Source organism: Mus caroli, chromosome 3 (assembly GCF_900094665.2).
Source record: "Mus caroli chromosome 3, CAROLI_EIJ_v1.1, whole genome shotgun sequence".
In the NCBI taxonomy this organism is placed as follows: Eukaryota; Metazoa; Chordata; class Mammalia; order Rodentia; family Muridae; genus Mus; species Mus caroli.
The window spans coordinates 137,882,675-137,908,724 of record NC_034572.1 but is presented as its reverse complement, the minus strand read 5'-3'; the positions used below and the strand labels follow the sequence as shown (position 1 = coordinate 137,908,724).

Here is a 26,050-nt window from a genome sequence, read left to right as displayed (position 1 = left end):
TGATTACTCCAGGCATCTGCACGTGTGTGCACCTCACCCCCAAACATCCACTCTGATTACTCCAGGCATCTGCACGTGTGTGCACCTCACCCCCACCAAAAAAATAAATACATAAAAAGATATTTTAGCCGTTACACTGCTGATCAGTGTGAAGACTGTTCCAGGGCGGGGTTGTTGTACCCCTGAAGCTCTGTGTCTGTGTTTAGACTCTGTAAGAGAGAATGACATGTTCATGCCAAAAGGTTGTCAGATATGACTCTTAGACCTTAGATACTTTGTATCCATGTTTCCCTAGCTACATACCCCTGATTTTTAAATCATAAGCATAATTTCAGAGGTGGTTAAAGGCAACTTCACTATATATTAAATATATAAATTTCTTTTCTGGAACGTAAAGTCTCAAAATTACCCAAATGACAAGTTTAACTTTAGAATATTTGCTTTTGTGCTGAGATACATTACCAGATTTCTGAACTATAAACCTTTAGAGATTGTATAGTTAGCCAACATATAATTGGACTTAGTGAGACATAGTTGAATAAATGCTAGTTTTGTATTTTTAAGAGGTAGTAAGTGGCTGGAAGGGAAACAAACTACGTAAATAATTTTGCTAGTTTATTTAAAATTCTTCCCCCTTGTGGTTTGGGGAGTACAGGTCTCTGCTGTGCAGTGGACTCTAGCCTCCACCTCCTGTTGCTGAAGTTGCAGGCCTGTGCCACCATGCCTGCTTTCTCACTCTTTTGAAACACTGACATTCCTAACCTCTCTCCTAGATGCCAGGATAGAAGAATTTGTTTATGAGAAGCTGGATAGAAAAGCACCAAGTCGAATAAACAACCCGGAACTTTTGGGACAATATATGATTGATGCAGGAACGGAGTTTGGCCCAGGGACGGCTTATGGTAAGTTCAGGTGGAGGCTCTGAATGGAAACTGAGTCAGACTTAACATCAAGTTTATTATGATAAAATTTTGATGAAAAAATAGAGCATTCATGTCTTAAAAAAATTAATTCATGTTCTTATTGGTCTGACATGACCTCTGTTGTAGTACTCATTGTTATAATGACTTAGATTAAAACTTTAAGTGCTTATTTATTTTATATTAAAGGTGCATGTTTGGCCCGGCCATATTGCTTTTGTTTACCTGCTGGATGTCAGGGTAACAAAACATACCCAGGGTATATGTTAAGTAGTCGTCTTGCCTGGATTCGATGGGTTCTGCAACTCGGGTTTTCTATTGTGAGGTTACAGCCAACCCAGCTTTGTCAGTTGCTGTGCTTGCTCTGTGTACATCTGTGTGAATGTGTGTGTGCCCCAGTGTTTATGCACAGATCAAAGGACACCTGTCAGGAATTAGCTCTCTCTTATCATGTGAGTCTCAGGGATCAAACTCAGGCTGTCAGACTTGGTAGCAAACATCTTTCCTCCTAAGTTGTCTCTGGGCCTACATGGACCTCAACATGTTTCTGTTATCACACCCAATTTTCTTATGACACAGACTATTTTAGTTTTCTATGACTGATATTCTGCCTGTGTATTAAGAAGGAAATAAACCTAAGTACTATGTAATGCCATTAACCAGTTAAATAGCTTTTTAATATATGTAACACTGAAATATTTACAGTATATTCTTTGATTTCTTTGAGAAATCTGAAATGATTAAACTTACTGCTAATAATAATTGCTAATTTTAAAGAAACTTCATGATATATTCCTTGCTTGTTCTGGGCTATTTATTTATCAGAGACAGGTAGGAGATTCTAGTAGACTCTGAATATTAAAATATTTTAGATTTTCTCTTTTTCTTAACCGATTTGTACTTCTAGTAATTCTGGTGAATGTGTCTGGTAGTTGGAACTAGACTTTAAGAATCTATTACAAGAAAAGTGGCACTGGGCTAAGCACAATATATTTGTAATTTTGGTAAATCCTCATTTTTTAAAATATCTTTTGGAGTTTTGAGGCAGGGTGTTGCTTTGTAACATTGTTAATTAGTAGAAATTCTTTCGTGCCCATTTTAAAAACAAGAAATTTAGGTTTGAAGAGGCTGAACAACCTGTGAGCACATTGGTGACAAAGATTCCAATGCAGATGTCTGTATCCAGAGGCCGGAGTTCTTAACTATTTACTAACCTGGATCTAATCTCATTTTAACATAAAAGGATTAAGATCTACATTGTCCAAGCTTTATTGGAAATTGAACTGGAAATAGAGTCCTGATTGCGTGGCTTCCCTTCTGTGGCTCCACTCTCTACCTCTGCTTAGCTACTTTAATGTTTAAATATCAGGGCTACTCACTCTGGTAGAATGTGAGTGTGTTTTCTTTCTCTCTCTCTCTCCCTCCCTCCCTCCCTCTCTTTCCAAGGAGAAAGGGTTCCTTTGGCTGGGAAGTCACAGCAGCAGGCACCTAGGAGAGGTGGATCACTGCCTCTGCCTTAGAAGCAGGGATGAGCCTGCTTTCAAAGAGTTCCTTTAAAGGTTGCAGTCCCTGCCCAGAGAAAAGTCCCACCCACAGTGTGTCTCCTACCTAAATTACACCCTACCCCCAGACATGGCCAGAGGCCTCTCCCAGGCAGTTCTGGATTCCGTCCTGTTGACAGTTAACACTACCCATCACTCTTGGCATATGATAACAAATATGAGTGAATTTTAAATGTCTTTCCTGGTTTGAGGTATAGGGTTTCCTTTGAGCCATGAGACAGTCTAGTAACTTCAAAAAGGTAGAAAGAAACCCTTGTTCTGGACCAACAAAAACAAAAAACACAGGTCCATGGGTGCTGATTGCCCATGAACACAAGCCTAGTGAATGGGGCTACTGAGAGTTAGACTGTGTCCCCGTTTTCCAACACCACCAGACCCCCTGGCACCGCAGTATGGACTTTTCTCAAGGTGTAAGTCTTAGGGAATTTGAGGTGTATACAGATGTAGGAACAGGACAGACTGTGACTTGATCCACCTAGTAAAAGACTGTGCTTGTACTGGGCTTGTAGCTCCCCAGGCCAGCTTTGTGTCTCCATGTACCCGTCCTCTTTAATCTCATTGGCAGAGATTATAATTAGCATATGATAGGATAGGCACTTAGTTCATCTCTGTCCTTTTCGTTTATATAATTTACCTTAAATTTACTTTTAAATGAGTGTACCTTTCAAATAATGTTTGGTTCTGCTGTCATAAACAGGCTGACGGTGCACTTTTTTAAGCTGATCAAGCAGGTAAATTATATTAATTTTCTGATATTATTAAACTATTAAAAAAATACAATTTTTTGTTTCTTTGAAGGAAATGCCCTTATTAAATGTGGAGAAACACAGAAGCGAATTGGAACAGCTGACCGAGAGCTGATTCAAACATCAGCCTTAAATTTCCTCACTCCTTTAAGAAACTTTATAGAAGGGGATTATAAAACAATCGCAGTAAGTAAGAAAATGATCCATTTGTTGCAAGATTTAGACTTCTGCTTTGTCTTTGATGAATACTCCACCCTCTTAGTTATGGTAAATGTTACAGATTCAAATGCTTAAATATTCTAAATAGGTACACATCCACCAGAATCCAAACTAAACTTCCAGAAAAAGCTTTTAGTAACATAATCCCCAGTCTTTAGCCCTACACTTAAATCTATGGAGAAGTTCCTGGAATAATTATGAAAATAAAACATTGCTATAGTATACACGCATGTTCACGTAAACTAGCTAGAGACCTAAATATCGTAAATTGTATTTCTGTTCTATACTTGAGCTGTATATTCCTTCCAAGAAGTGTATTGTTTTTGAAATGCTATTCATTGCTGAAGCATAAACATTTATGTTGTCACTTTCTTTATAAACTTAGTCTGTTAGTCCAGAAAGCTTGTCTCATTACTGACAGAGAATAGAAGCTCTTGGTGACTGTTTTTCCCTAAGACTTCCTCAGTGCTACCCATTGTTATACATACAACCCTAAATTTGCGTACATACTGCATATTGCATACTACAGGACATTTCAGTATACTTACCATGTTTTACTTCTGTGAACATAAGTAGTCTGGGCTTTACTTAAATTGAAATTACTAAAAAAAAATACTAGCTTAAGCTCAGAATATGGCTAAGTCATAGAGTGTTTGCCTAGCATGATAAAATTGGGTTCAGTCCCTCCATTAAAAATAATAATATTGGAAATGTAATTGAGGAAATTACCTAATTAAAAAAAATAAATAAATAAAATTTTTAAAAAAAGAAAAAAATAATAATAATATGTCAGTAGGATGAAATCTGATATATGGAATATAAAAATGAAGAAAAAGGACTCTATTACAGTTATTATAAAGTATTGTGTAGAAACTTGAATTGCTATTAACAACAATATACTGTTTATTATTCAGTCGGTAAATTTGAAATTCTGTTTTGTAGTAGTTGAGTTACATTTAGTGGTGTGACATATTAAGAACAACTGGCCCAATGTATAGATGGCCTTACAGATTTTAGTGTCCTTGGCTTTACTTTATTCTTTTTGATTATTTATAGAAAGAAAGAAAACTATTACAGAATAAGAGACTGGATTTGGATGCTGCAAAAACAAGACTAAAAAAGGCAAAAGCTGCAGAAACTAAAAGTTCAGTAAGTAGTGTCTGTCTATTTGTGTCTAATGGACAACGGTTTCAGCTCAGGAACTTCAAAAATTGGGAAGTATTTTACTGCTACACCATGCAAAATACAGATTACAGAACAGTGTGGCAAGCAGGCCATATTTCTATTATGAAACACATTGGTCAGAACTAAACACATCCAAGCCAATACAAAATAGTCATCAAGAGGCATTAATCACCACCATGGGGGGAGGTGTCTCCTAAGGCTCCTTTGTACTTTATTCTTAGTGTGCATGACTAATATGCTTTTTTAAAAAGGAGATAGATGTAATAGGAATGGAAAAAGATTTTAATTAAGGTGAAAATGAATCAAGTTTGAAAATATTTGCCTATGGCTTAAAAAGTAAATAAATTTTCTTTCCATGTGTAACTAAAGGAACCGTCAACAAGAACAGTTCCAAAAAGGTTGGACAGTGTTAGCATGGCCTCCCAGGTGGCTCTTTTGAAAAGGAAGAAACCCGTATGGAGAAATAAGTTTGGAAGTATTTTTAGAAAACCAGCTTTAAAAATAGGGGTTTTTAATTGTATATTAAATATGATAGTTCATTGCTTTTAGCTATAACTTTTATTGAAATACTTTCTATGTTTATTCTATCATGTACATTATTTAAATCAGGACATAACAGTTTGAAAAATAGTATAATACAAACAAATGTGCGTTTGTTAGAAGAAGCTAACATTTTAACTTGAGCATAGGGATGTGTGGTTAAGAGGCGTGATATCAGGACTGGCCACCACAAGCACAGTCACTGTATAGTAAACATATAACCTCACTGCCAGGGAAGTCCTAGCGTCTCCTTTGGAGAAAGGAAGGTTGAAATGTATACTTTGTATTAGGAGTGCTGGGCAGGGCTAGCTCTGAGACAACAGCAATTCACTTTCATTTTCACTTCTCAGTTTATTACAACATCATCACCACAGTGTGATTTCCATTAAACAAACCATCTGTAAAATTAATATTTTACAAATGAATGCAGGAGACTCCAAGAAGAGACCCTACATTAATTTATTGGTTTCTAGTTGTTATGACAGATAAGTTAGCATGGACTGACTTTTGAGATTCTAACTTTATAATTAGGAAAATCTTAACAAGAATCATTATTCCCTTAATAAGGGGAGTAGAAAAAAAACCTGATGACTGTGGCATAAGAATAGTGTTGCCAGGCTGCAGTGGGAACATTTACTTAACAAGCACGAGGCTGGTCGGCTTTTAACATAGCCAAGTGCCAGGAAGCCCAGATCTCACGGTGACTGTCCTCTGATTATGCTACAGTACTGTAGCACTGCTCTTAGGATAGGAGCTAAGTATAATAGATACCTCCTGAAAAAAAAAATAGTTCTGGGAGAGTTGTTGGCAGTTACTACAGCCATGAAAATTCGTGTTCAGAATTACAAGATGATACAGGCGGTATAGCCCAGCAATTTGATTTATTTTAATGTTTCTAGAAATACGGCATTACATAAAAATTTATCTATAGCAAATCATGAAAATATTAGTCGGGACAAAATTTGTGGGTCTTTTTCCCTAGTTAACTCATTCTTCTTCAGACATTGCCATAAATTTGAAGGAAAAGTGCTCTTGGCTGATTCCTGCACGAAGCCGTGAGGCATGCTACGTTTGCTGAAATTGGTTCTGGCCCCGTTCTGTTGCTGAAGGAAAGAGTAGAAACCAATGCAACTTTAGTTTTGCCTTTTGTTTTTGTTTTCTGCTATAGTTCTTGGTTTTTAGCTAGCAAGTAAAGAGAGCACTTGTTAGCCTAGATATTGTTGAGGAGTTTCCCTGCTTTTTTAAACGTGGGTTATTTTGTGACTCCCACTCCTGGACTAGGAAGGTTGGAAGGGAGGTTCGTCACTACTTTCTAAAATATTTTATTTACTGTTTTCCTGGTTTTGCTTTTTAAATTCTGTTTGTATTGAATGCTAATTTTGTTAAATGTATTCTACTTTAATTAATACTACAAAATTTCTGCTACCCTCAATTAGTAGATTAGCCTTAGCTATATTAGTAAAAAAAACAAAACAAAACAAAAAAGCCAGATGTAATCTACCTGTCTCCAGCATTGAGTAACTTCTGTTTAGGTTTGTGTACTGAAAAATGATAAAACGATACCAGAAGCATTTCTCAAAAATGTACCAGCATAGTGAGAATAAAAGTCTCACAGTGAATATGAAAAAACTGTTGATACAGTAAGACTCTACCGAGAGCGTGGTCAGCCATAGAATACTTGCCCTGATTATGTTCCCAGCACCACTAAATAAATAAATAATAATGAAATAAAGAAAAGCAGACATAGGTAGGCCTGTAATCCTAGCACTTGAGAGAGTACCTCAGCTGCCTTCTGAACTTGAGGCCAGTGTGGGGTGAGTGAGAACTGTTTAAAAACAAAACAAAAATACCAATAAACAATCATGTCAGAGAAGTGCGGAGAAAAGTGAATTAGTGTGTTTAAATCATGAGGCACCTCTATTTGGTAACTTAATAATAATATTATGTTTTAAAAGCACTTTTGTTTAATGAGAAGAAAGAATTGGTTTTAGTGTTTTTAGCATTTAAAGGAATCTATGAGGAAGTTCCCCTTCAGGTAATTTCCATAGCATAAATTCTGTCTGTGACTTAAGTATATCCACAGCGATCTAAATCTTTAGGCCGTAACTCAGTAGGTTAGCGCACTGTCATTAACCTTAACTTCACCTATACACGTTCGCATTTAAAGCTTATTAGAAACACAGGCACTGCTTATCTGCCATGTGTATAAGCTAGAGCCACATGGCTGAGAAAATGGTCACAAACGCCAAAAGTTCACAGAACAGAAATGAGCTTTAAACAGGAAATGTGTTGGTATAAAGTAGGCTTTCATAGATGAAAATTTAATAGTGTTAATTTGTAATTTTTAAAGCGTATGTTTCCCATAAATGAGTCTGATTAGAAATTAAGTATCAACTGGGTTTTGTTTTGAAAGTTCTGTATCTCTGGGTAGGCACTATTGCATGAACTATTTAGAAAAGCAAATGTGCTTTGTTTCTTTGTAAATAAAGAGCATAAGCGTACAGTGGCTGCCGAGTGTGTGCTTTCTTGTGCAGCAGTGACCCTTGCAGTGTGTTCATGGCTATAACGTGTTCTTTGTCTCTCACCTATGCACTTAAGCAACTAAACTCCGCCCGCCCTGAAGGAGATAACATTATGGTAAATTTCTCTTACATGCTCAACTTCCTGCATGTAAAATGGCTGAAGGTTTGTTGGCCTACTGTGTTTTCTACATCTTACATAAAATGCCTTCTCTTGCTACTAGCTGCATGTCTAAATAGCTGAAGTCAAGCATTGATTGTGTCTAGGCAATTGAAAATGCCAGTCAGAAGAACAGCTAGCACATTATAACAGCCAAATTTATTGCCAAACACAGATTTTAAAACCATGCATTTATAATGCACTTTTTCATCTAGTCTTAGATGTTCATTTAGTGTTAATTTAGGCTGAAATTTCACAATTACTTTTAGTGATGAAAATTAACACAATTTACATTACTTAAAAAACGTGAAAGTATACAAAGTGACTTTGGGGGTTTTTGTCTTTTGGTTTTTGGTTTTGCTTAGTAACTTCATTATTTACTGTATTACTATTGAAATTCAACATAGAATTATTGTTTCTGACATTCCTGGATGACACAAATTCCAGTGGCCAGGCCTATTCCATATCCAGTGCTAATAACTCACTTAAAGTTTCAGAATGGTGATAGCCTGGAATAAGATAATGAAAATTGTTTATAATAGTTAACATTCATACAAATTGAGCTCAAATTGAAAAAAATTTTTGAGATACTGAGTTTTGTTTACTGCAATGAAGTAAAATTGTGTGAATATAGACACAGTTGGTTCATGTTGGTTTATAGCAATTGGTAGTCCTTGCGGCTGGATACATGTCTCAGCCAGAACAGTGCTCAGAACAGGAACTGGGGTTGGATGCCCCAGCACCTACATAAGAGGCAGGCATTGCAGTTCATATCAGTAACCTCCACCCTGGAGGCGGGGCAGAGGTAGGAGCCGAGGATCCCCGGAGCAGGGGGCTAAGCTCCAGCTTCAGTGACAGACCTAACCCAAGAATAAGGCGAAGAGCATCAAGGAAGTCACTCTCTGTAGTCAATCTCTGCCCTCTACATCTCTGTACCAACACACATATACACATACGCACACATACACGCCTGCACACACAAATGAGTACATATACTATAGACACAAAAAAATTTGAAATTATATTCTAAATAAATTATTCCCACTAAAAGTGGCAAGAAATCAATAGTCTACTTACTTAATAATTAATGGATCATTGATTGATAACTTTTAGTCTTTTAGCACTGAGCTAAAAGCAGGAAAAAAAAACCTGATGTTTTGGTACTGTTGTTTCTACCTATTAATTTTTGAAGTCCTGGCAAAATTATAGTTTTCTTTAGATAGCAAGAGAATGCATTTATTTATTTATTTCCATTGTCTTATCTGTAGGTAACAGAGAAGGGTGAGACTATTCCAGTCATTTTTTTAATTTTATGTAAATCATAGGTTTCCTTTTGTCCGTGGTAAAAATACCTAAACAATTAGCAAGACTTTGTTCAATTTATTAAAAGCATTTGTATTACAGCTGTTTCTCATCTATTTACAATAAGATATTTAACTGGCAATCTTAAATGTATTATTATTTCAAAATGCTTGTTTCTCCCAAAATATCATTGTATCAGTATTCAGTGTCCATATATCCTTGATTTATTTTTTACTTCCTAAAATTTTAGAATTTATTCCTCAAAGAGAAGTTAGAAATCATATAGTTCCGACCTTTCATTTTGCACGAGACTGTAGGTTCTCTATGATAGGTCAGATTTCTCCATTTGAGGAAGCTGTTTTTCTTATTTGTAGTTATATGATTGTTAAGTTGGTAGTGTTGATACATATAGAAGGCAGACTTGATGATATACTCAGCTATACTGATTTAGATTACTACTGTGTTAAGTTTGTAAGGGAGAGAATATGCCATTTAAATTAAAGCACATTTTTCTGTACGAAGTCGTAGGAAATGTTCAATTCCAACTTTATTTCATGCTGTATATTTCTCTCTAATTTTAATGCTGGCTAGATTTGGGCAGAGGAAGTGACAAAAGTAAGTAAACCTTAAACACCTGGATCAGGAACCAAATGTCATTGTCATTGAGTTAATAAACACTAGATGAGCAGATGAGCACCAGCCTGGAGCCACTCATCACTGTGACCTGTGTTACAAACGTGGGAATTACGGAATTATCGAGTGTGTTACTAACAGCAGTTCCGTACAGCACTAGAATTAGGCCAACATGAGGAGTCCTAGACAAGAGCTAAGCAAGTGCTATTCATACAGTGCCTTCCTAGAAGACAGGTGAAGAACTTGAGTTATTTATTGACAGTTATTTTTCAATGATATCTTAAATGTAAAGATAATAAATATTGTGGCCCCTTGTCTTCAGAGACCTGGGTTCAAGGAAACTAAAGGTGGTCTCTTGAGCACCAAACTGAATTTTTCTGTCACTTTTGTAGGAATAGCCATAAAACGAGTAGTTTAAGGCTGTATAATATACAGCATAGCAAATATTTTATTTATAGTTAACTTCATAACTACAGATAGCCATCATTATACTATGTGACAATTGGGTCTTTTAATTTTCATCCTTCCCTTTAGTGTAATACTGCTGCTTGTAAAAGTGTCTCTCTGCCTGTGGTCACCTGTCCTTCTGTCTGTGGTCAGCTGTCCCTCTGCCTGTGGTCAGCTGTCCCTCTGCCTGTGGCCAGCTGTCCTTCTGCCTGTGGTCAGCTGTCCTGCCTCTGTTACTGTCTTTTACTTTCTCTCGGCTGGGAAATCAAGTTATAACTCAATAATTTAAAGAAGAAAATGATAGTAGTGTAGATTGACTTGGAATGTTATTGGGGTCTTCAGACATTTGTCATGGGCTCCCCCCATTTACTTGCAGGCCTACCAAAGTCTGCATTCCAAACGAGGGTGTTAGCGATGAGGACACGTGGGAACTGTGACCTCAGACCCTTAGATAGCTTGATAAGCCTTAACTGGTATCATGTATAAAACTGCAGACTCTACAGTGTGTTCCAGGCATTGTTTCTAGAACTATTGACTGTGTGGTTTGTCAATACAATAACTGTGGTCCACCCTGGCTCCTCATTGTTTTTGAACTTCTGACATGAAAAGAAGGCAGAGCAATGTGTGAGAGAATATAAGCTGAACCATAAAAGCAAGATAAAAATACCATGGCCAAAAGCAACGTGAAGTAGAAAGTTAACATTGGCTTGTGGTTCTAGAGGGAGAGTCTGTCATAGCAGGGAAGACATGACATGGCAACAGGAGCAGGAAGCCAGCTGGTCACATTTCCATCTGTCATAGGAAGCAGAGAGAGAGAAAGCAGAAGGGTTAGGGTTAGGGTCTAGGGTAGGATCCTAGAGCAACTGATCCTGTACTCAATTGTTAAGTGGTTCATGGGCCACTTCGGTTACAAGGATCGCCAAGGTAAAGTCGGTTATGGAAGGAGACGGTCTGACCTTTCCTTATGACGTGTGGGAATGGTGTTGATTGTGTGCGTGTGATTGGTTATTTATGGTAGAATCTGCAGTCATTTCCAACTGTGGATTAAGCTCTGGAGATTTATTTTTTTCTCCTCACTTTCCTTTGAGCTACTTCTAACCACTTTGGAGATCTGTAATGTCAGTGTTTAGGATATTTAGATATTGTTGCTTTCTCTGTGAACTGTTTTGTTCCAGCACTAAACAGAAATCAGTAGTGCGCCTACTTCTCATTTCCAAAGTCAGCGACTTCATCTTGGTAACTGGAGAGAAGCCCCAGAGAGGGTATTTATATCACGTAGATCAGGATGTTAGAGCGCTTCCTTTTTCCTTTGAAGAGAAAAGGGTGCACTCAAGACCAACTCTAACTGGTAGAAAAACTCCAATCTTAATGATGCTAATGACTGAACCCTATTATGCATAACTTAGGGAGAAATCGTAAAAGAAAGTTAGGGTATAGGACCAAGAATCCCATGAAGGAAGCCAAGAGCCTGGCCTAGTAACAAGTGTTAAGTAACGAAACACAGAGGTGGGAAGCCTGTGGCTTTACTCTTTAACCTTCTATTTGAACTTGAGGACTACTGTTAAAGTGCCAAAGAAAAGCACACAGTAATAATTTGGAGTTTTAAACATAATGCTGCTTTATACTTATAAAACGTGGTACTCTTATGATTTTGAAAAATAATCAATTCCGCAAAATACTAGAAAAGGTACAAAGATATCTTGACAATCATAATGTCTCCAGCTTATGCTTTGGCGTGGGTCGAGTGCTGATAAGGGGTCGGTTGTGTCAGTTGTGTTTGGTGACACAGGTAGGTCTAGAAACTCAAAACCAGTTAAGACATACACGAAAGAGTTGCTGTATCATCAGACTCTAATTTGGAGTATATTGGGAATTTCTTTCTTTTCTTTTTTTCATTTTGGTATATGTAAAGTGGACTGAGTCTTCTATTGAGAGCCTAACAGTATGTTCTAATTTCAGTCTGAACAGGAATTGAGAATAACTCAAAGTGAATTTGATCGTCAGGCAGAGATTACCCGACTCCTGCTGGAGGGAATCAGCAGTACACACGTGAGTGTTACGTCATTGCCACAAAAAAAAAAAAAAAAAAAAAAAAACAAAAAAACGCTGAGACAACACCCAGGCAGCTAAGGAGGAGCATGTGCAGGCGAGAGCTTCCTATGGCACTTATCTCTCAAGGAAAGCTGAAGAGAGTTTACAAGGATCTGAAGAAATGTGTTCATTTTCTCTCACATCTCACCACACGTTTTGCACATTGCATAAATTTTCCTGCTGGTTCCTATTGGCTAAACAAAGTTTGTCAACATATTGTTCACCAGTAATTCATCTTAGTAAGTCTGATAGGAGTACTCCCATTAATAAGCTTTACAGTAGGTTAGCACAGCTGATTCTCCCTTGTGACAGTGTTAGCCTTTGTTCCCCTTGGCTTGTACCACTTGAACTTCTGAGAACTGACCGTAACTTTTCCATTGCAGGCCCATCATCTCCGCTGTCTGAATGACTTTGTAGAAGCCCAGATGACTTACTATGCACAGTGTTACCAGTATATGTTAGACCTACAGAAACAACTGGGAAGGTAGTATCCCCTTTATATAGGAAAGTCATGATAAAGGGGGGATAGGCTCAGTGGGTGAGCACTGGGTGGGCGCACAAGCATGGCGACCTGAGGAATGAGGCACCGCAGCATGGATCTGTTACTGCAACACCAAGCTGGGAAGCGAAGCAAGAGAGTCCACTTCCCAGGCCAGCCAGCGGGGTCAGGAGGGAGGGCAGCGGGAAGAGGACTGAATGAAGCAAGCATGGCACCTGTTGTACTAAACTCTACTCTGCTCACTAACAACAAGAACAAAAGACAGCATCTGTTTAAGTCCTGATGAAAGACGGTCACATTTTTTTATATGTGGGGGCTGGTGACATGGCTCAGTGTATAAAGGCTCTTGCTACCAAGCCTAATGACCTGAGTTCAATTCCCAGGACCCACTTGGAAAAGGAGAGAACTCCTGAAAGGTATCCTATGACCTCTACATGCCCACCACATGCCCACCACATGCCCACTATGGCACATACACACATACCACAGAAAATAAATGAAATTTAATTTTAAATATTTAAGTTTTTTATGTATAATCCAACAGCAGGAATGAAATTTTCTAGAACAGTTAAAGATTCTGTTAGCTTGCATACAGTTGCCTTTTTGTTATTATCAGACTTGTGAGGTAACATCTTTAGCATTTCTAGCAGAAAAAGATGTTACCTGAAAAAGATATTGCGGCTTAACTTCTCTCTTACTACTGAATACTTCTGCTGCTCGTTGAGGAAGATAGATATGGCTACATTAACACTTTATTCTTAAAGGTAAGTTAATTCATGTAGTCCAAAGACCTCATGTCCCTTACATAACTATTTTGAGTATGATAATATACTTTAAAGCAAAATGATAGATACAGCACATAACTGAATCATTTAACTATCAAATATGTATAGAATCCCTGCCTTAGGTTGCAAATGTATTCTGGGCTTACATCAGCAAACAAGCCAGGGTACTTGCCTTGGGGAAGCTTATATGTAAGGTGACATTTTAACAATGTATGTAGGATCTAAGAGTATCAGCCATGGATAGACCAGCCACGTAAAATGGTAGAAGGAGCGGGGTGCAGTGAGGACATCTAATTATGGCCCAGCTGACTCTAGATGAGTTTCCCAGCTGGAGTTATTTTAGTGAGAGTCATGTAGATGAACAAGGCAAGGATAAATGTTACAGGCAGACAGGATACAGGAGAGATGAGAGAAGCAGCAAGGAAGTTTGGGTAATGGACAATACTTTCATTCTAGTGAGAGCAGTGGTTTAGTGGATAAGGAATGCGGCTAGAGGTGTGGACTGGGTCGCAGCATGAATGGCCATAAAAGTAAACTGTAGTAAAGAGTCAGGTACTTACAGAACCATTGAGCAGGAGCAGTGACATGTGAAGGAAAGACAGCAGAACTTGCAGTTTAACAAGAGTCACTGGAGTGTTGATCCTGCACAGTTACCCTTCAGATTTAGGCCCACTCTAAAGTTAGGCAACATCACAAAGCTAAGTTTGGATCTTTAAAATAAACTGGCAGAAAACTAACAAATTAGTGTTCTAGTAGACCTGCCTGGTTTACATTTCTACATACTTGGTGTTTTAGTAATAGTATTCGTGTCTGAATGCAGAACAGGTTAAGCCCGAGAAACCTAAACACTTCCTCCCACTTGCCCTGAGACTCTGCGAGTGGAGCAGACGGGTTGTACTTGTTACTCATTCATACTTAAGCTATGCTGTCCTGGGCACACGGCCATGGAAACCCAGCCGCATCGCTGTACTCTGCAAGCACCTTACAGAGTAGAACCAGTGCTGTCCTAGAGAAGAAAGTCCGTCTCTACCTTCAAAGGATTGTATGACTGTGACAGGAGCAGAGGGAATGTTACCCCTCTAGTTTCTTCCAAGAGAGGGTGGGATGTAAGGGCCTATGCCTGCAGACTTGTAGTGAGACCCAGGCAGGGCCAGCCTGGCAACATAATGAACCTTTTAGCTAGTTAGTTACTTCTTCCTTTAGGTTTTACTATGCAGACCTTAACAAATAACAAAGCATCCAGACTGCACTAGCCAGCCCAAATCTATTCCTAGAGAAAAGAGGCATGTTGTGATAGCGTTGTTGATAGGAGCAGCTGAGTAACTCTTGTCACTTCTGTAAGGGCTAAAGTTGTACCCAAACACTCCCCAGACCCGTCCTGCGTGTTTCATAGACTTGGCCATCTTCACCACCACACAGAATGGGCACTGTGAGTTCATAGGAAGCTTTTCATAAGGAAACAAGTACCAGGCACAAGGGTAGTGATTTTTTTTAAAATTATTTTTTGGTAATTAAAAGGCTTTAACTTTTCAGCACTTTTTTAAAAATAAAGATTTCGTAAGTCTGGGCTCTGTGGTAAGGTGGCAAGCTAGAGAGAGTGCTAGAGTCATAATCATGGCACAGAGAGTTGAATCAGCAAGAGCAGCTGGCAGGACAGCAGTGGCGGCGTTTGTTATCTGAGAGGCTGGCAGAGGAACTGTGACAGACTGAGCAAAGGCTCCAGGTAGCTCTTTGTAAAGCACAGCCAAAGGGAAGAGAGTCTGCAGGTTTGTTCCTTTAAATCCAGAGCTAACAGTGGCTTCCCAGGTAGAGAAGAATGACGGCCTAGATTGAGAGCACATAGTTGAATTGGACAGAGGGAGGGGTTACGAGACTCATCTCCTCAAGACACAGTTCTGTACCTAGAACAGGATCAGCCGCAAAATACAGGCAGCCCATCAACCGTAGGAGGCTAGGCACCACTCCTCTCTCTGTTCTTAGTCCTCTTCATTAAAAAGGAGTGAGTCTGTCATCTGGGTGCAAGGCTTTGGGAAGAATGGCTGGCATTTTGAAGGTAAATGAGAGGCTATAAAATGGTCACCGGGAAAACACGTGAGTTTCCTAGACCTCTAATGTACAATGCCAGGCAGCATTGTAGACCAGTTTAAGGGGTTTTACTCACAAATGTAAGACAGAGCAACAGAGGTTTTTCTTTTTCTTCCGACACAGTGGCTGCACTAGTACTGAGCCCGTGTGTTGGGGAGAATTTGCCAAGTGAATGTAGTGATGTGAGAGTGTGCAGGCATGGCGTGGTTACCGTAACTTACTCTGGACACAAAGGAAGGCTAGCCTGGTACTGGCAGGCTGCGTAAGTAGAATTATTAGAGGAAATGCAATAATGAAGCCAGTGGAAACTATGCTTCTTCACCTTGCATTTCCTGAGATTAGTAAGTCTAGATGGGAGGGAGGCTGAGAATAGGCAGCAGCTGGGACCTGGTGGGAATCAACACAGAAGTTCATGAATATAAGAGGCTAAAGTTTTGGAAAAATTGTCTTGCATGGCTATTAAAATCACCAAGAATTATATATAGTATCATTCCACTTAGTCGGGAAGTATATTTTAGCAATGAAACATCTTCAGATGTTTGCAACAAAAGATGGGACAATATATAGGTGACTGATGTGAAGGTCTAGAGAGTTGGTTAGGGAAGGGTGGAAATGGGGAACATAGGGTCGGTCCCTGCACTGTTGACCTCTGCAGTCAGACAGAGGAGCAGGGTCAGACAGAAACATGAGTCATGCAGGGTATGTTGCTAGTGGCTGACTGGTTCTAGGCAGGACAGTGGTCATAAGGAAAATTTTGTCAGGCTATATAGATGGCTCAATAGTTAAGAGAACTTGCTCTTGAGCAGACCTGAATTCTATTCCCAGCACCCATATGGTAGCTCACATCCATCTGTAACCTCAGGTCCAGGGGATCCAACAGGAATGTGTAGTGCACATACATACATGCAGGTAAAACATTCATGCACATAATGTAAAATAAATAGAAAAAAAATTTAAGGACAATGTTATTTTTCCGAGGCATGAATTTTGTACTGCTTAACAGATAAAAGGCCTCACATGTTTTCATGACCAGCTTGATTAAAGCATAAGTATGGGCAGGGTATGTGACTCTGTCGAAGAGCATCTGCTTGCACACACAGGCTGCTGCTTCAGTAGGGAGTGGACCGCACAAGCAGCTTTAACCCTTTGGAGACTCTACACTATGTCACTTCTTTATTGTAGGGCTTTAATTTTTCCTTTAAAATTAATAGAAAAATTACCATACCTTGTAAAATTTGCTATATTCTCCTATTGAGTTTTATATCTCATCACAGCTATCAATCATAATAAAGTAAATTGAATGCATTTTCTCTAGGTCTCTGTGTCCCATAAAGTCATTATAACACTGGTTATTGTTAAAGCAGCCATGCTGAGCATGTTAGACAGTACCTACCTGTTACTTGGCTGATAGGAAATGGGATATATTGGCTTTATGACAAAGCTCAGGCAACCAAATATTTCCCAAAATAAATAAATAAGAAAACTTCACTTTTACAATAGTACCTACTATTTAGCTTTTCTTTGTTTTAACAATTCACAGAGAAGAAAAGAGATTAATAGAGTGTGTGTGTGTGTGTATGTGTGTGTGTGTGTGTGGTGTGTATATACTTAAGAATAAACATCCACACATATATACCCCAGAGAGGAATGTTAGCCAAAATGTTCTTTAAATTTAAGTCAGTAGGGAGAGACAGACAGCTTTGAAGTATTTGAGTACTGCCTTCGAGGGAAGAGAAAAGCGACGGACCATATACTTCCTCACTAAAGGACATCTTTCTAATGAGGAAGTTGGTAACTGGTGACACCAAGTGGTGAAAGTGAGGAACTTTAATCACTGGAAGAGAGATAAGTAAGGTTTCTTTTTTTATTTATTTATTTTTCTTTTTTTCCCAACAGTTTTCCATCCAATTATCTTTCTAACAACAATCAGACCTCTGGGACACCAGTGCCATATGCTTTGTCAAATGCAATTGGTCCTTCTGCCCAGGCTTCAACGGGTAGCCTTGTAATCACCTGCCCTTCTAACCTCAATGACCTTAAAGAATCCAGCAGCAACAGGAAGGCCAGGGTCCTCTATGATTATGATGCTGCCAATAGCACTGAACTGTCACTCCTGGCAGATGAGGTGAGTGATATCTGTCCAGGAAGAAAATCAGATCCTAGACAAGCATACCTAGTCTAATATTAGTGAAAAATGTAAATTTCTCACTGTAACTTGGAAAGCGTTTATTAATGAATGTTTCATGAATTTCAGTTGTTAATATTGACAATTTAAATTTTTTATTTTATATATTAGATTAATAGAAATAATGTTTTAAATGTTTACACATATATTTTATTTATATATAGAACTGCCACTGATAAAATCCATAATTTTTAAGCTAAATGGATATTTTAAGTCTTTAGTGAATAATTTAAACATTTAATGTAAATCTGATATTTGCTATATGCCTATGTTAATATAGTTAATAATTGGAAATATTATATTTTGTAGGTAATCACTGTGTTCAGTGTCGTTGGAATGGACTCCGACTGGCTAATGGGAGAGAGAGGAAATCAAAAGGGCAAGGTGCCAATTACCTACTTAGAACTTCTCAATTAAATAGGGAGACCATGAGAGGTTACCCATCACAACACCATATTTATATAAATAACTCTAAAGCAGGTTTAAATATCTTCCAATGTTAATGTCCTAAGAGACTGAAAAAGAAAAATTATAAGCCATCAGAAACTGGCCATTCTGCCAATAAAACTGCATGGTTAATCCTTCATTACAGAATCTATGTTAGCGATTTCATGACAAGAGCGTTTTCTTAAACAATTCTCTTCCTACTGAGGTTTACTAACAAGCAACTTCTACTTTTGAGCCCCAACTTAAAAACAAAAGGATTCTTTTCTACTGAATTTTTCATTAACAGGAAGCTTTTTCTTTTATGCAAAATAAATTTATTGTGCATGATACCAGTGACTCATTTATTAGAGACAATAGCCAAAGAATAAAGTAAAAATTCCTTTTTACCTTGCTGCCCAATAGGAATCAGATGACTTAAATACTAGGCCTTACTGGGGTCTCTTGGCTTTGGAGTTTTGCTTGGTTTGGGTTGGGTTTGGTTTATTTATGTTTAATACACTACTGGATAGTTTCTTTTAAACCTGAGTCTTGAAAAGTATTACCTTATTTCATAATTTTGTTAAGATTGCAGAACACTGGGGACAAATTCATTCACTAAGAATCATCTTCAGATTATTCAGTTGCCAAAATTTGATGACCAATCAGAATTGCATCCATTGAGAAGATACTACACTACAGTAAAGATTTGTTGTTGAACAAGATTGTGTATAAAATACAGATTAGTGTGACAGCCTTCATTATAGGCCAAGTCATGCAGTAGATACAGTCTGTCTTCAGCAGGATCTTTGGTTATGTGGCGCGCTCTCTGGAGGTTGCTAATGACACATTTGGAACTAGAGAATTGCTGTGAGGACCATGCTATCCATCAGCAAACGTTGCTGTAAATTGCCAATTGAGGAATTCTTTGGTTAGGTCTTCATGTCTCACTCATTCATCATTCATCCATCCATTCAAAAGACATTTATTGAGGACCAGGTACTTTGTTGATCAACCAAGTATATCTCTAACAGGATTGATATTGTGATGGAAGAAATAAAAGTGTTGTGTTTAGGAATTACCTGGTTTGGGTCTGAGAAGTCAGAAGTAGAATCCCAGGTAGAAGGAAAGCCTTGTTTTGGGCCTAGAACCAACAGAACATAAAATTGTCCAGAGTACCTTAGCAGTGGAGTACAAAGGTGCCGTTCGCTTACTCAGAGAGTCTTGTATTGTAAACTTTTGAGCCCGAAAGTACTATTTAAATAGCACTTTAAAACATCCATTTGTGTTAAGAGCTTGGTAAACATGGAAAACTTGGTTCTTGGTCCCAGCATTAAAAACGCCTTTCTCTGCAGTCAGAAAAATTCCTCTGCAGTTTTCTAGTTCTGTAAGACTCTGACTTACACTTGAGTTACATACTTGAGGAACTCCAGAAACAATTTGAGATGCTAGTGGTCTAGGGAATCAAGTGAATGAAGTTTGTTGTTCTTTTTCTTCCTCAGAAAGGAAGTTTTATAGCCTAAAGCGCCATCTGTTATATTTGTCCAAAATTAGGTTTTGAGGGACTATAAAAATTTGGGTGACTTTAAACAGCAGCTTCAGTTCAGCGAATTAAGTTTATGGGAAATAGATCAGTGCAGGAGAAAACATAAATATGGACTGAATTGGCTCTGGTTTGTATCCTCACAGACTGGGCTCCCTGGAGTTCAACTCAGATTTAGAGCTGCCATTTTTTATCAGTAAAATGGGGATAAGTATGTTACCTAGCAGGAGACTATTCCACAAGTATTACTTTGTGTTTTGTGCTTTTAGGCAAAGACCTGGCATATAGTACATATATGCTGTAAGCCCAGATGTCCTTTTCAGTCCCTGACACATGGGCAGTGAGGAACATGTCTGACCTCTGTGCTGTGCTTGCTCCCTGAAGCCCATTCTCCACCTACCTTAAACCCGAGCAGAGCCTACTCACCCCGCCCCCACACACTCCTCTGTGTAAGCTCTGTAGCAGGACCTTGTGCTTCCAGCAGGAGCGTTGGTTACTGAAGATGCACTTAGATACAAGAGGATCCAGGCTGTAGTGTTAAGAGGAGCAAAGGCTCTTTCCTTGTACCTTTGCCTATTATCGATCCAACGTAATCTTTAGGCCTGGTTTTTTTGTTTTCATTTTTTTGTTTTCATGAGCTTTATTGTTTGGTTGGGAGTTTTCTTTAAGTTTGGTTTTGACTTAAAGTTATGAGTTTAGTTTTTGCTCAGGTAAAGGCCCAAGGAAATTGTGTAGCATAGAAGAAAACTCTTAGAAAACCTCTTAATTCATGGTGTGATTCCAAGTTATTTAAATAAACTCTTGGCGCCTGAGCATAATTCAATAGCACAGTTATGAGTTGAGGGTGCATATATTCATGAAATAATAAACGAGATGTTTATAGGCCCTCTACAAACTGAAAAAGAAGTGGATTTTAACTACCTTTGTCCTTAAAGTAATCTGACCCACAAGGTTATAGTTAAAACATTTTTTTCATGGTGCTAATCAAAAAAAATTCATGTTGCAGGAGATGAGGTTCCTAAAATGAGAATGTACCTCACTCCGATGGAACAAGGAAAATAAGGCCTAAGCCAGCATCCCCAGATTGCCACAGCCCATCCTTCATAGCAGGAGCAAAAGGAAGCTAGTGTTAGTTAGGAAGGATGGTTCTGAGGTGAAGTAGCAGCAGGGAGGAGAGAGGATGGCACAGACTTGTTTATGCAGAGAGCTCTCACAGAGGACTGCTTTGTCACACAGTCCCAGCACCTGAAACTTTGCAATGAACTAGCCAGAGTGAAGAGCTGTGGAGGGGAGCACGGCTCACAGCCACATATGCTTCACGCCTTCTGCTTCCGTGTGCTTCCCTCCCTGTCACATCATAAAACTATGACGTAAGGGGAGTTCGCACAAGACTTTAAACCAGCAGTATCAGCATTGCTGCGAACTTGTTGAACATGCTAATTGCTGTTTTCAAATATTGTACCTTATTTATACTTTTGTCTACATGGGCCTGTGGATTAGTAGCATTAATCTTCCCTGTGACTGCTTTTTAAATGTTTTAAGACAAACACCTAATTTTACTTTCTTTACTGTGTTCTAACTATTAATTGTAATTATGTTGTTATTTTTATAATTTATTTATTTAGCATGTAACTGTCACTTTAGAATGTAGCCTTTCTAAGATAGAGAGTATAATTCTGTTAATCAGAAATTACTCTTAGCACACAGCTTGGCTCTTATATGCTCAATAAATACTTGTTGGGTAAAAGGGAAAAAATGCTAATACCTGTGTCTTCCCCCACAAAACCTACTGAGCCAAATTCTGGAAGCAGGGCCCCACAGTTGTACAGTAAGCCATTTGCATGATCCTGCAGTAGTCAGTTGTGAGAACCACTGCAGAGCCAACAGAACTGGCCATTCACCCTCAGGCACCTACGATTTGACAACACTTGAACATTTCCCCTTGCCTCTGTTAGCCTTACCGCCACCCTCACTGGCTGAGGTCCTTTCAGACCAGTCTAAAAAGTGGGTCCGAAGGTAGAAGGATACAGTCAGTGTCAGTGAGGAGAGGACTGCGTAGAACAGCAGGACCTGGGTGACAGGATCCTGGGAATGTGGACCCACCTCTACCGCAGTGGTTCTCACCTGTGTTGCATGGCCCTTTCACAGGGCTCAGCTAAGGTCATCAGAAAACACAGATATTTGTTTACATTATGATTTGTAACAGGAGCGAAATTACAGTTATGAAGGAACAAGGAAAAGAATGTCATGGGTCGGGGTCACCACAACATGAGGAACTGTATTAGAGGGCCACAGCGTTACACAGGCTGAGAATCACAGCTCTAAAGAAAGTGAGCTCTAACCATCATACTTCCATACAGTGCCTTTGAACTGGGGTTTAGCTTCAAGACACCCTGCCAAACCAGTGAAGCAGTATTAGACTAATGTCTGCACACCTCTGTACCTCAGTCCCTAAGCTGTAATCTAACTCCGACAACAGTAGACTTTTTAAGAATTGTTAATGCTTTTTTATTAATACAAGTCATAATATGCTGACAAAAAGAAAAATTTTAGAGGTTAAAAATAAAGCATGGCCTACAGTGCCACTATCAGAGAAGTGCTATGACTAAGGTGGCCTCCAGGCTCTCTGCACACTTACAGATCTTTTTAACGGGATCAAATTGTACATGCTGTTTTGTAACTTTTTCACTCAACAGTCCCATGCCTATCTTGCTGTGTCATGTGTGTCTACATCTTTTTTAATGGATGCATGATATTTCCTCATATGTGCCACATTTTGTTAAACTACTGTTGAATTTTTAGGTTTCCAGTTTTTCACTAATAAACGGCTTTGAAGAACACTGCGCTGCTAGCTCCTTGTGTTCCTAACTCTTTCCTCAAGTGCTATGCTACATGGCTTCCATGTGCCTAGGTCCACAGATGAACAGTCTTCCCCTCCACCTGCCAGTGGGGACGCTGCTCCATCCATCTCAGTCCTTCCCTGACAACCTCAAGTTTCTCTGTGGCCACTGGCAGTGAAGCTGAGGAGTGGGCTGAAAGTTGGTAGAGCTGATCCTCCTGGCATTGTACGGAGTGGGTGTGGAAGATGGTGATAGTGGATGTTGTTGGCGGAAATTGAGCTCCACACAGTCATTGTGACACCTCCTTCATTCTTTCTCCCATACAAGAACACACACTAGTCAGAGTCGCCTGCCTTAGCAATCTCACAGTGACAGAGCCCTGGCCCGCACACTGCCTACTGAGCCCTAACCTATCCCTTCATACCTGCTGCATACCACCCCACTGCCTGTTCATTACTGCCTAAGACTGAAGGAGGCCCGAGCACCAAGGGCTCCCACAATTCCTAAGTACAGAAGCTCTTAAATTTTACACACACAAACCTGATTCTCCCAGGAGAGCACCTTCACCAGCATGGCTAGGAAAGAAAAATGCCATGACACATCTATGAAACACTCCCTCTCCTAAAGCTCAGGGAACCTTGCAGAGGAACAAGCAGAAAGGCCACAAGAGCCAGAGGATCGGGAAATCTGCTGTGAGACTGTGTCTCACAGTAACATCAGAAGCTGTGTCGCAAAGTCTCACCAATATGACAGCCCATATGGTCACCAATAGGACCAATATGACAGACATGCCAAACTGGGGAAAGCCCACGAGGCCTAAACCCTAGAGAAAGAACTAGAAGCAAGTAAATAAAGCAGGGGGAGGGAGAGGTGGGCCTCAGGAAGGAGCACACTAATGGGTTGTTCCCTGCCCAATGGTCAGCCCTGAAAACATACAAGTGACACTCTACAACATGTTATACTTGGGGATATATAGATGTGCTTGTGTGTGTGTGTGTGTGTATATACCAATGCACGCACGCACGCATGCACACACACACACACACACATATATATATATATATATATATATATATATATNATATATATATATATATATATATATATATATATATATCACATATACACTGCATCAACAATTGATTAAAAAGAGGATATGAATGAAGAAAAGCAGGAAGGGGTTTATGGGAGGTTTGGGGGAAGGAAAGGGAGAGGAGAAATGTAATTAAGACACTCTCAAAAGTAAACATCAATAAAAAGATAAATGTCCTAAGTGGACACTGCAGCCATGTCATCAGGGTTCCCTTTGTCCCACATCCTTTGGAAAGACACTGCCCTTGTCCATTCCTATCTGCATAAGGGAGTTTCTCTTGGGAGTATATTATTCTCCCCTGCACTCTGGCTTTGATTAGGACCATATCACAACATCCACTTTTTAATATATTTGGAACCTAACACTGGGAGTCATAGAGACCAGCCTTATTACTAGGATCCATCCCAATGGCTATTGCTACAACATAGCACTACTGCTATTCTGTCTAGACAGAATAGGTTGGTGCTAAAACCACTCAGCACAGAAAGTAAGACTATAGACTTTGGAATACTATATAGACTATAGAATCAAGAAATTTTTTTAAACCTAACATTATTACCACCTATGTCTGAGGCAAATTATATGACCTTAATTCCTGTTTGTTTGTTTGTTTGTTTTCACAAGTAATATGCAGACTGACGGCCCGGCCTCGCTGGTGTGAAGCATGCGGTCGTTCTGAGACAGCTCCCTGGCCAGCAGTGCACCACTGGAGAATGTCTTAGAAATACAAACTCTCTGATCCCCGCAGAATCAGGAAATCCAGAGGTGGAGTACAGCAGCATGGGTTTTACAAACCCTCAGGGAAGATGATGTGTGTAGAACCTGGTGGGCCACAGTTGTGCAAATTAAAAGAATTCATGCAACTTGCACATCATAAATATATGTTAATCATTTCTAAGTAACACTATTAGCATCTCTAAAGTGCTGAAATGGACCATTCACAAGGAAAATTCTATATGCCCCTTTCATAACTGCCAATTTGACAGCCAAAAGCTTGGGGTTAAGATTTCTGATGAGCATAGGAAGCACACATCCCAATGCTCTCACCATAGATATAATGGCAGTATTTACAAAAAAAAATTAAGTCATTGAGATGATCTCAGTGTTCTATTGCTGTGAAGATACACCATGACCAAGGCAGCTCTTATGAAGGAAAGCATTTAATTGGAGCTAGCTTACATTCAGAAGTTTAGTCCATTTTTGTTCTGGTTAAACATGGCAGCACACAAGTAGACATGGTGAGAATTCTACATTGCGATTGGCAGGCAGTAGGAAAAGAAACACTGGGCCTGGCTTGAGCATCTGAAACCCCAAAGCCCAGCCCCAGTAACAAACTTCCTCCAACAAGGCCGCACCTCCTAATTCCTGTCACGTAGTACCACTCCCTCATGAGCAAGTGTTCAAATATATGAGTCTGCAAGGGCCAGTCCTATTCAAAACACCACAGAGATCTGTCTATAAAATCATCTCACTTCCTAAAAAGAGAACTATTAGAAGAGGGGTGAGACTTAGCTCAGAAAACAGTCCAGATCTGCTTCTACATGGGGAAAAACCAAGTGGGAGAGTTTGAGCTTCAAAGTGCTAAATCATAGCTCGGAAACGTGATCAGGTTAGCTTGGAATTGCTCAAAGCACACATAATGGCATGGTGTGTTCTAAAGAAATCTCATTATACGTGCATAACAGGACTACCTGTACCCCATGAACCTTCCTAACAAATTTCATTTCATAGTGGAACCCTGGAAAACTAAATGAATTTACCTTCAACACAGGGTGTTTGGATATAAACATGTTACATGCAGGATACTAAAATGATGGTGAGTTTAGAACACTTTCTCATAGCCCATTCTTTTAGAGAGCACTACACAGCAAGTCCCGCAGAAATTAAATATGTGGTTCATACGGCAAATTATTCACGTAAGCTCATAGGCCCTAGGATTCCTCACTGATAAAAGGAAAATATTAGAAATCAGATCACAAACATCTTTCACGCTCTTGTTTCCCAACAGACTTGAGAAAAGCCCAAGTTTTTCAAGTTTTAATAATAACAAAACTAAACCACACCTACTCACCGGAACAGTATGCACAGTTCTAGTGGTGGCTGTTGGGTGGGGTGAGTTTGCTTATATGTTAAATTACAAAGCTGCTCGGTCAGAATGTTTGGGCTGGTAAGTAACCAGGAGACATTTGGAAATCCCTCTCAACCAGGACTGACCCAGACCCAGTCCTCACCTCAGAGGAACTAGACACACACCATGCTGACTTTGTAGTGGT

At 39.2% G+C, this 26,050-nt stretch overlaps 1 protein-coding gene across 3 annotated transcripts in view; it reads left to right on the top strand.

Moving 5' to 3' along the window:
* Positions 1 to 25,837, top strand: part of Sh3glb1 (SH3 domain containing GRB2 like, endophilin B1) — a 37,742-nt gene extending 11,905 nt beyond the window's left edge. The window contains exons 3-10 of one of the 3 annotated variants that reach the window (XM_021157538.2): positions 774 to 902; positions 3,281 to 3,414; positions 4,504 to 4,596; positions 12,193 to 12,282; positions 12,708 to 12,808; positions 17,590 to 17,818; positions 18,188 to 18,262; positions 24,402 to 25,837. In XM_021157538.2, coding sequence (XP_021013197.1) covers positions 774 to 902; positions 3,281 to 3,414; positions 4,504 to 4,596; positions 12,193 to 12,282; positions 12,708 to 12,808; positions 17,590 to 17,818; positions 18,188 to 18,262; positions 24,402 to 24,404 — 854 coding nt within the window. In that variant the 3' untranslated portion in view covers positions 24,405 to 25,837. Of the gene's footprint in view, positions 1 to 773; positions 903 to 3,280; positions 3,415 to 4,503; positions 4,597 to 12,192; positions 12,283 to 12,707; positions 12,809 to 17,589; positions 17,819 to 18,187; positions 18,653 to 24,401 lie in introns of those variants that run through there. The other 2 variants (XM_021157539.2, XM_021157540.2) reach the window with 2 other exon arrangements.
* The last annotated feature ends 213 nt before the right edge of the window (positions 25,838 to 26,050 follow it).